This window comes from Stegostoma tigrinum, chromosome 7, assembly GCF_030684315.1.
Source record: "Stegostoma tigrinum isolate sSteTig4 chromosome 7, sSteTig4.hap1, whole genome shotgun sequence".
In the NCBI taxonomy this organism is placed as follows: domain Eukaryota; kingdom Metazoa; phylum Chordata; class Chondrichthyes; order Orectolobiformes; family Stegostomatidae; genus Stegostoma; species Stegostoma tigrinum.
Window position 1 is genome coordinate 38,341,432 of NC_081360.1, and position 14,433 is coordinate 38,355,864.

General features: G+C 39.5%; 1 protein-coding gene across 1 annotated transcript in view; it reads left to right on the forward strand.

Annotated features, from left to right (window-relative positions):
- The window catches only part of LOC125453985 (tissue factor pathway inhibitor-like), a 46,395-nt gene that overhangs the window by 15,261 nt on the left and 16,701 nt on the right, over positions 1 to 14,433 (forward strand). The window contains exon 3 of the mRNA XM_048534205.2: positions 9,634 to 9,813. Coding sequence (XP_048390162.1) covers positions 9,634 to 9,813 — 180 coding nt within the window. The remainder of the gene's footprint in view (positions 1 to 9,633; positions 9,814 to 14,433) is intronic.

A 14,433-nucleotide genomic window follows, 5' to 3' on the forward strand; every position in this document is an offset into this window, starting at 1 on the left:
ACACTTTTGTAACTTTTTTTCAGTTCTGTTATACTGTTTTAATCCCTAATTATAGCTTCAAATTTTGCTGAGGCTTCTTAGAACAGTCTTTCTTTGAGGTATTTCTTCGCTTGTAGCAAAATGTGTAAGATAGGAATTTCTTTGGGGTTTAGAACAATTTTGCTGTCTTTTGAAGAGTTGCTAAAGGTACAAGAAAGGCTATTGTGACTGGAGTTTGTGTATATTGTACGCAGTTTCTCGGGTTCATGTATTTGTCTGCACAGTCCAACTTGGGCTTGCCAGAGTGATCCATCTTCAGTGCCTGTGCCTCACCTCCTGGAGGTGATATTTGTACTGGAATTTCCCATGACATGAAAGGCACTACTGTTATAAATCTTCTGGATCACTGGGTTCTTCCAAGGCATGAATGGTGATGCATATAAAGTCAGACCATATGGAAGCATTCCTGCAAGTTTTAAAAATTGTTCACTCACAGGATGTGGGCATCAGTGGCTAAGCCAGTACTTATTGGCCATCCCTGTTTGCCCAGAGAGCAACTGAGATGTAGGCAAGACTTAGTAAGGATGGACAATTTCCTTTCTTAAAGGACTTTAGTAAAATGGATAGGTTTTTCCGTCATTCAACAATTATTATTAGACTTTAATCTCAGTGTGTTTTTAAAATTGATTTCAAATTCCATCATCTGCCACAATGGGATTTGAATGTGGGTCCCCAGAATATTACTTGTGCCTCTGCATTAATAATCTAGTGAAAATATCACCTCAGCTATTGTCTTTTGCTTGCAATGAAAATAGCCTTACTTCACCTGTGAAAAGGAGGCATCAGCTCAATTGGGCACAACTTTATAGGATTCTTGAGAAAGACAGTCTATTTAAAATAAAAGTGAGCATTCTCAATAATAACCATCCAATGTGCAAATCCTAAAGCATCCTCAACAAGCATGGTACCCCTAGAAATATTGCTGAAATCTCTTGCAGCAGCATAACAACTTTATCAACCATCTGATGGGTTTAAGTAATGCATTCTGCCATTTTCCACAGCCTCTGCTTACTGCTTCCACACTTACTTTCCTTTCTATTCAAGTACAGTGTTACGAAATGCGTAAAATTCATTTGAATCAATATAAAGGTTGACCCAATATTTGTTCCCATATGCAAATATTTGACATGATATTGGAGTGGGTAATGTTGGTTGTTTAGATACTATCAGTTGCAATTTCGGGACCAAAATGGTATTTGGGTACATACATGAAGCAAGTCAAACTGCATACTGTGATGGTAAAATGTTAGTATACATGCAACCATGTGGTTTTCCCGGTCAATAGGTGGCAGTGTGCGTAAGCTGTGAGATGTGGTACCTCTTTGAGATGTGTCTGAGCCAAGTAGTGCAACAGATAAGATATTAGACAAATCCACTGTCCTTGACTAGTGTTAGGAACGTTGTATTTTTTTATGGCACTATGTCAATCCTTGGAACATTTAAGTTCTATGGGTATCTGTCCTCAATGATTTTTGTCTATGTATCTGGAGGGTCTCCTTGGTTCATGTAGATACTAAATGTCTTTCCTATTTTGCACCTCCTGCATCAAGTCGATCATTACAAAATCTCAGAAGCTGTGCTGATTGTTGTGCCATTTGTTAATGTTTTCCAGACACCCTCTAGCTCCTAAATGTCCAAAAACTCTTCTATTCCTGAGGTCATGCCCTTCTTAAAGAAATACAAATGCGCTTTAAAGTGTGCAGACTGATTCAAACTGGTGCTTGCTGCTCATGATATTTCTTGCTACTGAAGTATCTGGTAGCAAGCGCTAGTGTTGGCTGGACACTGCCAGTGTGTTTTAATATGATCAATATGAAGTAGCTGTGTTGCCTGCGGTAATAATGATAGTCAGTGCTTAATCACACATAATGCTCACAGATACTTCTAGGGCTATCAAATTGAGCCTCTATCGACTTTTTCTAAGTGGTTTAAATTTGAATTGCTATCCAGACCCATGCCTTGTATATTAGATTAACCGTTACATTGACAATCTGTGCTAGTTATTGAAATGAATTAACCTCCGATCAATGAGGTCAATTGACTGAGTTAGTACCTGGCCATGTCTGCTTCAATGAGATCTCTAAATCATTTGTACTGTTCATGAGGGTATTCATGATTGAAGGCATAAATTCAGCTTGTGTTACTGATTCAGATGACGTGATAAAACTTGGATAACTAAGTTGTGTTTTATATATGCCACTGACTGCATTGCCAAATAATAGTGAAGTCAGTTTAAGATCCATCCTGTTTCAATCATAAATTTTGGACATGTATATTTCCATGTAAAATGTCAACTGAGCTTATGTGAACAAACTCTGATTTCTGATTACCCCTAAAACAAGCACAAAGAAGGTTGGAGAAATTCAGCAGATCCGGCAGCATCCATGGATAAAAAAACAGTTAACATTTTGAGTTCAAGATAACAAAGTGTGGAGCTTGTTGAACACAGCAGGCCAAGCAGCATCTCAGGAGCACAAAAGCTGACGTTTTGGGCCTAGACCCGTTGTCTCTCTGATGAAGGGTCTAGGCCCGAAACGTCAGCTGTTGTGCTCCTGAGATGCTGCGTGGCCTGCTGTGTTCATCCAACTCCACACTTTGTTATCTTGGATTCTCCAGCATCTGCAGTTCCCATTATCACTGATAACATTTTGAGTTCAGTATGGATATCTTCAGAAGCTTGACGGAAAGCCATTTTATGTGGCATCTCTGATGAACTTGTGCTGCAATACGAAGTGTCATGTGGGGGAACCACTAGAAATCCCTGGAAGTGAAACTGTATACCTTCTTATCGAATTGTGGAAAAGTAACACAATTAAAAGGAAACATAGCTCAGGAGAAGTGACGCAGAAGGCAGATAATTCCAGTTTTAATGGTGCAGTTGCAGGATCATTACAGAAATGAAGTACAGTTGTGCCAAACAAAGTGGGTATTGTGAAAAGCAATTTATTGGCTTGCTCACTGCTCCCAGACAGTCCATCATTTGTGTCATAGGTGTCAGCTGTGGTTCACTGTTTCTGGCCAAAAAGGATGTGAGTTCATGTTCAATTGCAGAGACTTTGAATATAAAATGTGGACTTGTTGTTCAACATATTAGACACTAAACTGCAGACACACAATTTCTATCAGTTAAATTACAGTCCTTTTTCATTTTTCTTCGATGACAATTTAATCAATTTAAGTCTAAATTGTTTGAAATGTATCCAATAAACTATACTTCAGGCATAAGACCACAATTTTTAAAAAGAGTCAATTTTCATACATTGTGGTTAAATGCGCAATTTTAAAAATATGGTTACAAAATATTTTGAGTTTTTTTTTCCTCGGTTAAATAATATCATTTTACTGACATTTATTTCTTTGGAAATCAGAATGAATAAGCTAAAATCATTCACCTTCAGCATAAATTTGTATTCCTTGATGTCATGTCCATACTCATCATTACTCCAGCAACTTTCCATTCATTTTTTTTTCATTAATGTCTCACATTGATGTCTAAGGATTTGATGCTGGGTCAGATTTGTTCCTAAAGATAAGCTGAGTCAAAAGTGATGTAGCTTGCTCTTCAGATGTGAGTTAACTGTCTTTCCTGATTTCCCCATGCTAACTGTGAATGGCATTGATTGCTGGTTTGGCTCAGCCCCTAATGATTTAGTGAATAAAACTATTAGGGACATTCATATACACCATAATTCTTTCCTGATGCAGATTCCAGATGGTCAGATGCATACAGTGTTTAAAAAGCACAATAAAACATGAGATAATATCTTTGTGATCATGGAAACAGCAATCTTCAGCTTTTAATCTAACTTTTGCCAGCAAAGTAATTGAAAAACAGCATGGCAAATCATGCTATTTTTAACCCTTCACAATAAATTATTATTATTTGTATGGCATAAATATTTATTTATATTATCTTTTAATGTCTTAAAGTGACCTAAGGCACTTCAGACGAGACCTAGAATTTGCAATTTGACACTGAACTATAAAAGGCAATACTAGGGAGGTTGACTTAAAAACTTTTGAATTGAATGAGCTTTATTGTTACACTGTAACAAATGTCACCAACACAGGCACCATCTTAGGTACAGAGTATCTAGTTACAATCTTTACTTACAGAAAAGAGAAATGAAAAAATGTTAACATTGTAGCTATACACAGTATAAACATAGGTCAGAAAAACAAGAAGCAAAATTAAAAAAGACAAAACATCACAGCCTCTCTCCAAGGACTCTCCGCAGCAAACCAACGCAGGAGGCGTTCGTGTGATCAGCCGTTCTTTTATTCCCCCTTCTCTGGGCCTAAGACACATCTCTGGTATCCGAAGCAGGGTCGGCAGTCGGCAGCCTGTAGCCTGAAGTGGGGGCACCAGGTGCTGGCAGACCTTATCAGCTTTTCCAGCAACTTTGTTTTTGTTCCTGATCTATAGCATCCACAGTTCTTTCGGTTTTTATTCAAAATCAAGGCATTGTTTGATGAGCAACCAATCTAGATCAGTCAGTACAGGGGTGATGGATGAACAGGAGTGTGAGTGGTGTGAGTTTGAATGCAGGCAATAAAATTTTGGATGACCTTAAGTTTTGTGGAAGGTAGATTCTGACCTGAAGTACATCAGATTAGCAACATTAAGAGGTAGCAAAGGCATGAATGAGGATTTCAGCAGCGAATAGCTGTAACAGAAGCAGAGTCAGACAGTGTTACCATGGTAGTGATGGACCATTCTAATGGTGGAGCAGATATCTGTGTTTGAAAGCTGTTCCTGGCGTGAATGTCACAAATAATCTCATGCCAACTCTGGTGATAAAGCAAAGGATAGATTTGGCAGCTGTGGTCAGATTGGACATTGACTGAGATAGAAGAGGCAGTCCCCGGCTTGCAAATGGCTTCCATTCTGCAATCCCTCTCAAGTTTTGAGAATGCACCCTGTGTGAGATAGCATTCATAAGTACGAACATTCACACATCAGATATTCTTAAATTGGGTAGGCCCTGTAGTTTGGTCTTCCCAATGGTAATTTGAAAGAAATTTCTCCTCGTCAATTGCTAGCTGTCTGATAAGTAAACTGATAATTTGGCAGCAGTGAAGGAGTCAGGAAAGGTGTCAAGAGCAAAAGCCAGGTAACCTCAGTGTACATGTTAGAATTAACATTGCCTCTCATGGACACTATCTAGAAACACAGTGGTTTGATTAGAAATGGGCAGGGGCTTGTGTTGTGGTGTCGAGGATAAATCCTTGAGGGCTAGTAGAAAAAACGGTGTCAGAGCAAGAAGAGAAGCCATTTCAAATGATACATTGACTACAGTGAGGAAGATGAATAGTACGAGCGTACTGTTAACCAACTGAACAACTATGGAGAGGTGTACAAGGAAAATCAACAAAGTGTACGGAAAGGTGACTGTGATAAAGGTAAATGATCCTTTTACAGATTTCCTTTTACAGATTTCCTTTTTGTGAGGGACAGCTTTTAATACTGAGGAGCAAACAGCTGGTTGGAAGGATTCAAACATGGGAGGCAGTAACACATACAATTACTCTGGAGAGGGATGAAACATTGGAGATGGAACAGTAGTTTTGAAGGACAGTGGGGTCAAAAGTTAACTTTTTCAGGAGAGGTGTATGGCTGATTTTGAAGCGGCATAGGACCATACCTGAAAAGACTGAACAAATGTTATGATATGGACTCACGAAGGGAGCAGAAGGAGAATTACGTAGGTAGCAGTTTGGCAGGAATAGAATTGAAGGAGGTGGGTCTCATGGACAAAGTAAACAGAGAAAATGACAGATAAAAGTGAAATTAGAGTAAGCTGTGAATACAGGATTGATCGGGGAGAGCATGTAGAAAAACACAGAAAATAGTAGAAGAGGTGGACTATTCAAATTCTTGAGCTTGCTCTACCAAACAAGAAGATCATGGCTGATCTGTTTGTTTTTTTGGGTTCCACATTCCCATCTACCTCCAATAACCCTAGACTCTTGTAAGGCATACTTCTGCCTTCAAGATCTTCAATGCCCTTGCCTTCACTGCCTTGTGGGCAAACAGTTCCAAAGTCGTACCACTATCTGAAAGGAAAAATAAACCTCATTTGTCCCAAAAGGGTAACCTACAATGTTAAAACAGTGCCCCCTGGTTCTGGATTCACCCACAAGAGGAAACATCCTTTGTAAATCAACATTCTCAAGACTGTTCAAGATCTTGTACACTTCGAACAAGTCATCTCTTATCCTTGAATCATTGGAAAGGAGGAACACTGCAGAGGTAGTGGATCACATGGTCTCAGTCCTCTTGGCAAAGAAGCCCATGAGCTCATTGTATTTATTATTATCATAGAATCCCCGTACAGTGTGGAAACAGACCTTTCGGCCCAAAAAGTCCACACTGAGCCTCACAGCATCCCACCCAGACCCATCCCCCTATAACCCACGTAAACTACACATCCCTGAGCACTGTGGGAAATTTAGCATGGCCAATTCGCCTAACCTGCACGTCTATTTTTTTGGACGTGGGAGGAAGCCACAGCACCCGGAGGAAATGCACGCAGACACTGGGGGAAATGTGCAAACTCCACACAGACAGACACCCAAGGCTGGAATTGAAACTGGGTCCCCGGTGCTGTGAGGCTGCAGTGCTAACCACTGTGCCACCATGCGACCCCTAAATATTGAAGGTGGGGTTTGTGGAGTCGGGAGAAAGTCATTTCAGAAAACGTTTTGTGGTAAAGAAAACAAGTCGGGGTTATCTCTGCAATACAAGATAACCTTATGGATTCTGAATCTACAACAGGAATTTAATCTTTCAAAATCTCAGCTGACTAGCCTTTGACCCTCTCTTTGTTCCTCTGACAATCCTGTAACTATTTATGTGGTCAAACACGTCCTCATCTTCATTCTAGATTCAATAACCCCAATAAAAACCATCTCTCACACCTTGGCTATTACCCCATTATGTTCCTTGACTCCACTCTGTGAAGTCCAAAGGCTAAAGATTTGATTTGGATATATCAAACAACCAGTTTAGCTATAAACACAGCAGTTATAAGCCAGCCAATTTGACCTCAGTGTGGGAAAGCTTTTTGGAATGTTGGATGATATCTAATGTAAGTGTCATGGATCTCAACTAGCAACTGGGGAGATGGCAAGAATCCTGCATCACTTCATTTTGGGAGGATTTACATGGCCAGTAGTTGACTTTTTCCAGAATCAAGGACTCCAGGCGGTGGAAATCCCACCTCCTGCACGCTTCTGGCCAAACAGAAGCTGATAGCTATCCATTGCAGGCAATGAAACTCAAGGAAATGGTGGTATCTTCTGGAACTGTACCCACCAGAAATTCAGAATGAGCAAGGGACTCGGGGCATAGGTGAATGAGGGCAGAATTCACAGGAGACGAGCTGCTGAGGGGCAGGATGATGACTCACAACAGGCTCTTATCTACTTCACAATGCTGGGCTCCTTCAGAAGCACTGAGGGCTTGTCAGTGAATGAACACGCACCTCCCTGAGGTGTATGCTAGCAACTCTGTCAGGGCTTGCTTTGTCCATAAGGCAATTTTCTGTTCTCTGCTTCTTTAATACCAACGATGTTGAGATGAATTTTCTAAGTTGGCATTAATCATGTGCTTAAGGTTGTCACGTAATGTAATGGGAGGCCATCTGAGAGCCTTTCACAGTGGTAGGGTAATTGTGGGCACTTGGATAAGTGTGGATTGATTAAGGATATCTGACGGGCTATATTAAGGGTGAACAAACTTGACTAAACTTTCTGAGACAACAGACATCTGATAAGGGCCTGATAAAGTCCTGATGAAGGGTCTGACATGAAGTGTTGACTTTCCTGCCACTTGGATGTTGTCTGACCTGCTGTGATCCTCCAGTTCCACATTTTATCGTATTTTGATAAGTATAGCATGGTTGAAGTGTACATGCACCTCCAAGATGGATTTGATAAAATGTCACAATGTAGACATGACTGCAAGTTTGAATCTCAAGGAATAATAAAGATTGTGGCAGCATGAATGAGTTCAGCAACAGCCACAGATGAGGTGCCAGAAGACTGGAGGTTGGCTAATGTGGTGCGGCTATTTAATAAAAGCAGTAAGGAAAAGCCAGGGAACTATAGAATGGTGAGTCTGACATTGGTGTGGGCAGGTTGTTGGAGGGAATCCTGAGGGACAGGATTTACATGCATTTAAAAAGGCAAGGTTTGATTGTAGATAGTCAACATAACTTGTGGGAAATTATGTCTCACTAACTTGATTGGGTTTTTTGAAGTAGTAAGAAGGTGGATTGAGGGCAGAGCAGTGGATGTGATTTATATGATTTCAGTAAGGCATTCCTCATGGTAGACTGGTTAGCAAGCTTAGATCATGTGGAATACAGAGAGAACTAGCCATTTGTATACAGAACTGGCTCGAAGATATGTGGTGGTGAAGGGTTGCTTTTCAGACTGGAGGCCTGTGTGCTGCAAGGATTGATACTGGGTCCACTGCTTTTTGTCATTTATACAAATGATTTGACATGAACATAGGAAGTATGGTTACTGAGTTCGCAGATGATGCCAAAATTGGAGGTGTAGTGGACAGTGTAGAAGGTTACATCAGAGTACAACAGGATCTTGATCAGTTGGGCCAATGGGTCGAGGAGTGGCAGATGGAGTTTAATTTAGACAAACGTAAGTTGTTGCATTTGAAAGGCAAACCAGAGCGGGATTTATATACTTAATGGTAAGGTCTTAGGGAGTGTTGCTGAACAAAGAGGCCTTAGTGTGCAGTAAAGTCAAGTCACAAGTGTACAGGATAGTGAAGGCAGCGTTGGGTATGTTTGCCTTTATTATTCAATGCATCGAGCATGGGAGTTGGGAGGTCATATTGAAGCTGTACAGACCTTATTCAGGCCACTTCTGGATTACTGCATGCAATTCTAGTCTCCCTGCTGTACGAAGGATATTTCTTCCTAAAATATTCAATTAATATGAGGCACTGCTGTGGTCTCAAATGATCTTCTAACCCAAAAACATTTAAAATGTGCACAGGAAATATTTGCAGGCACTAAAATAGTATTATCATTTTTTTTCCATATGTGTTTGCTTTAAAATTATTTAAATACATTATTTAATTTAGTTGAGAAACATATACCCATCTGCAATAAATCTGTAACTAAATTGAGAAGTGCTTGTGTTTGTGTTTCTTGGAATCCATGCATTGCTGCAGGGTCAGCATTTATTGCCCTTCCCTAATTGCTCTTGAAGATGGTGGGAATCTGTCTTTTTGCACTACTGTAGTCCATATGCTGTTGATACAACCAGAGTGCAGTTAAGATGGGTGTTCTGCAATTTTCTGGGGGGAGAAAAAGCAGGATTTATTTTCAACTTGTGGTGTTGTGCAACTTGGAGGGGAGCTCGCAGACAGTGCTGTTCATAGCATCTGTCAACTTTGTCTGAAGCAGATTAAAGTTTTAATTGCTTTTAACTTCTAAAATAAATAGTATGAACTGAATTATTTGTGCCGACTGTTGGTTGTTTTTGTGAAATTGAATATAGTACTAGAAAACTTTAAAACTTTTGTTTCATGATATATCTGATAAAAATATATACATTTAACAGATCGAAGAAATCCTTGTCAAATGGAAGCTGATGGTGGACCATGTCGAGGGCTTTTTTATCGGTATTTCTATAATAAGTCAACAGAACAATGTGAACAGTTTATCTACGGGGGCTGTCTTGGAAACAAGAACAACTTTAGAACTGAAAAAGATTGCTTAATTGCATGCCACAAACGAAAAGGTAAGTGAGTTCATCCTGAATCATTTCTGCTTTAAGCTTTTTCTCTTAAAAGCTGGTGACTGTTGAAGATAGTCAAAAATATTAAAGCTTAGGCTAGCACAAGATACTCCATCAAAAGATATATTCTGAAAATATAGTACACTTATTATTTTCTGATTTAGCCTTTAGAATAGAAAGAACTTCTATATAACCCTATAAGTTATCTCATCCTTTCAAAGTGATTTACAATCCATCAAATAATGGCTGTAAAAATGTTAGAAGATGGCAGCAAATTCATAAACTTCAGTGCCACATAAATGACTGAATAATCTGTTATAAACATAAGCATAACTAAAAGTAGTGAGTATAACCAAACTCTATCTCGGGAACAATTGCAATTATTTTTCATAGTTGGGTGCTCCCATTGAGGAATATTGCTCCTTGAGAGTAATGGCTACAGACTAATGCTCCAGCACAACAATGTTCACTCAAATAGACATAAAGAAATGATTTAGGAATGTGCCATTTTCTAAGCTATGTTCTCTTCAAGCAAACTGTTAATTGGGAAATCAGCTTTCTTCCTAACATCCTTTACTCTAAATGCTATTCATGTGTTGTAACTGAATCATTTACTTGTAAATAACTTGCAATATAATTGGTTGCACCAGATCAACATTGCCGATCAGAAGTGTTGATCTCTCACACTAATTAAAAACTGCAGGTAGAACAAAAATTGTTGCACCAGAACCCAGACTTACAGCTCCAGTTAAAACTTGAAAACTTGGAATTAGGCAGCATAGAATGAGGCAAAAAGCAACTGTCCTGTTCACAGTAAAATGAGAACTGGACAATGTTACCTCCTATCCATGTGAAACCTGAGGGAAGAAACAACTGCTCAGTGAATGGGAATGCAATGTCAATTGAGAAAAGGCTGCTGTGGTAAATGGGAATAAAGGAACAGCTCCTGGCACTTTGTTAAGTCACTACAAGGAGATTTCAGAAAACTTTGATCAGTATGAATGAGGTACCTACCTCAGCTGTACCTAAGGTGTTTGGGAAATCTTCCTGTTTCCTTGAAAAACTCAAAAAGTGTCAGCTGTATCGTAGCATTTGAAGAGATCCAGGTTACCTAATGGTCCTCAACATTAGTGTCCCAAGACAAAGGATGGGTAAAATAGACACCTTAAATAAATGCCACATCACAAGGGAAAACAGGATCAGACATAATTACTGCTGCAACAATGATACACGCATTAGGATTACATAACTGTGCTTTCCATTTTGTAAAAATGTGACTAAATATTTAGTACACTGTTTCCATGATGATACCATCCATTTGCAAACAGTATTGTGACTCACAGCCAACCTAACAATTATGCTTGTGTGATAATGGGAACTGCAGATGCTGGAGAATCCAAGATAACGAAGTGTGGAGCTGGATGAACACAGCAGGCCAAGCAGCATCTTAGGAGCACAAAAGCTGACGTTTCAGGCCTAGACCCTTCATCATCATCCTCTCTGATGAAGGGTCCAGGCCCAAAACATCAGCTTTTGTGCTCCTGAGATGCTGCTTGGCCTGTTGTGTTCATCCAGCTCCACACTTCGTTATCTAACAATTATGCTACTATCTTGCGCAAAATTGAATTTTGGATGGGGCTCAAAACAGCTTCTAAACAAATGTTTAGCTTAAAAGTCAAATAAATTTTGTGTTAAGAATTTTAAAAAAATAGTATTTCATCAATTTCAAAAAGATACTCATGGCCATTCTTCACTGTCTTTGTCTTTTTTTTGTCTGGCGTTGAGTTGAAAGATATGAGAAGTTATGTACCACCTTGAATTGAACAACGGGCAGAATCAGCATTCCGATGATTGTTCCTATCCTTTTGTTTAACTTGATTGTGTTTACTGCACATTTCATTGATATTATTGGAAGCTGTGGTGGACCTTCTCTTTGCAAACTTCGTGATGATATTGTTACTTGGGATATGCAACATATTAACCAGTGATAAAAGGGGAAATGGAAAGTTTGTTTTATCTTGTGGCTTATGATATTGCTCCTTCTCTGTGGTGAACAGGAGTGAGTGAGTATTACAATGCATCTTTGCATATGATGCAGCCACATCAGATTGATAATGACCAGGGTTAGTATAGAGCCCAATGGCAGGGAATCAAATGAAGCAAACTGACTTGTTCTGGTTAGTGTTGAATTTCATTTGGTGTTTTTGCAGCCGGGACAACGATCAGCATTTTGTAGCTTGAGCCTTGCAGATGGGAAGAGGTTCTTGGGGGTTTTGAGCTGATCCACAAACATCAGAATATTCAGTCTCTTGTCCTTTTGATATGAATGGACCAGTTAAACTTTAAATCAGTGGATGACTTTCAAGATGTTGATGTTAGGCCACTTAGTGATGGTGATGCCAATGTAAAGGCTAGTTAAATGGCTGAGATTACACTTATTTTAGATGATTGTTATCTTGCATTTATGCAACTTGAATCCCACTTGCCATTTATCAGTCTCTGGGCTGTTGCAATTGAGTTCTGACTGCAGATTATCAGAGGAGTTTAGCAGGAATCATCACCAGATCAGATCAATTGATTTTAAGATGGATGAATGGTTACTGCTGAAGCAAATTATTGCAAAGTTTGGTAGAGTACTTGGATTGGGAGGCAGAAAGTTTAGACTTTGGCGTTTGTAAAATGCTAGGGGGGAATCCATTGTGTGGTCCCTTGAAAAGATGATGTGCTTTTTCTGTTGTCAGAGATTTAAAATGGATGTCTGTCAGCAGCACCTTGAAAGTTTGCGAGTACAGAGAGTGCCCAAATTGAAACATTTGTATCAAAATAATATACAGTTAGCAGGCCAAGCAGCAGCATTTTTGCTAAGATAACAGGCATTTGAATTTAGCCAATCAAAATGACCAGATACTTAGATCCAAAAACCTATTAAAGTTTTATTTCTGAAGAAGGGTCCAGACCTGAAACAATCAGCTTTTCTGCTGCCTGTCCTGCTGTGTTCATCCAGCTCTACACCTTGTTATCTCAAAGGGCAGCACGGTGACTCGGTGGTTAGCACTGCAGCCTCACAGTGCCAGGGACCTAGGTTCAATTCCTGTCTGTGTGGAGTTTGCATGTTCTCCCCGTGTCTGCGTGGGTTTCCTCCGGGTGCTCTGGTTTCCTCTCTCAGTCCAAAGATGTGCAGGTTTGGTGGATTGGCCGTACTAAATTGCCTGTAGTGTTCAGGGGTGTGTGGGTTATAGGGGGATGGGTCTGGGTAAGAAATATTGATATGTCCTCAAGGGTATAAAAAGAAGAAACCCCAGAGCTAGCTGCTATCCATCAGAGCTAACAGCCCTCGGCTCTCCAGAGAATCGCTTTCTGACTGTCTCCTCTCTGCCTTAGAGAAAGCACTACCTAAGTACCAATGGTACCAAAGGCAGGACTAGTTAATATTCTTTACCAAATAATCAGCGGAGAAAGCACAGAACATTCCTGAAGGCACGTAACCTGGCTGTAATTTTGAGACTAAATTGTAGGACTGTATTTATTGGAGCAGCATACCATTAGAATCTTGCTTTATTCAGAAATAATTAACAGTTAGAAGGAATTAATTTGGTTCATTAATAGTTTAGTTAATTTGTTCAATGTTAGACAAATTGTTACTTGTTGATTTTAAAGTATCAGGGTTTTATTTTGTTTAACAACTAGAAGTTGCTGAAAAGCAGGTTACTCCATTTTCCACACTTTTTTTTTTACAGATTATAGGGCAAGATACTTCTCTTTTTGGGTGTTTCAGTTTTAACTCTCAGAGAGAGGAGGTCAACCTCCACTTTATAACAAAGTGATTACAGCCAGATTGAAGACACCTTCCAGAGAAACTTTTGAGATGCTGTTGGGGCTGCAACTGGTAATGAGCTGTCTTCCTTCATTTAAGGAATTAGTCCAGCTTCTGAAACTCTTCTTCCTTTTTAATCCCATTAAACTTATTTTTGCCAGGACTGCTTGGAATCACTCAGGAAATGAAGGGCAGCTTCAATTGTGCTTACATCAGAGCTAAGATGAGGCCTAGAACTAGTTGGCTGTGCTAGAAACCAGGCCAAGCATTGCTGAACAAGCTACTAGTGATGGTTTTGTTGTCTCCTCGTTGCAGAACTTTACTGATGGATTGGAGACAGCTCCTCAGGCAGTAAATGCCCATCTTTTAGATTTATTCTGTTTACTATGATGCCAATGTCAGAACTATGTTAGATTTCGTTGACTTTTTGGTTGAGAGATATTTGTGAGCAGTAATAGCTTAATTGAAATATTAGAATTATATTCAAACACGTTTGAATGGGTGTATATTTACGATGTGCATTCATATAAACTAGATATTCCAAACAAATTGTTAGATTTCCCATCAACAGGAACCCAGCATGCGGGAATAGAGTTAGCTTTCAGAAATTTAGACCTTTAAAACTTGCAGAAGAGCAACATTTTTGCGCCAAAATTTTTGATGTTGCCCTTTGTTCAGTTTGAGATCTAACTTGGCAATATAAGCCAAGGATGAAAGACTTGTAGACTTGTGTTCATGTATTGAAGGTAGATGCAAAGCAGTGAAGGGGTGTTGAAAGTCAGTTAACAGCAAGACAGACAATCTACTTT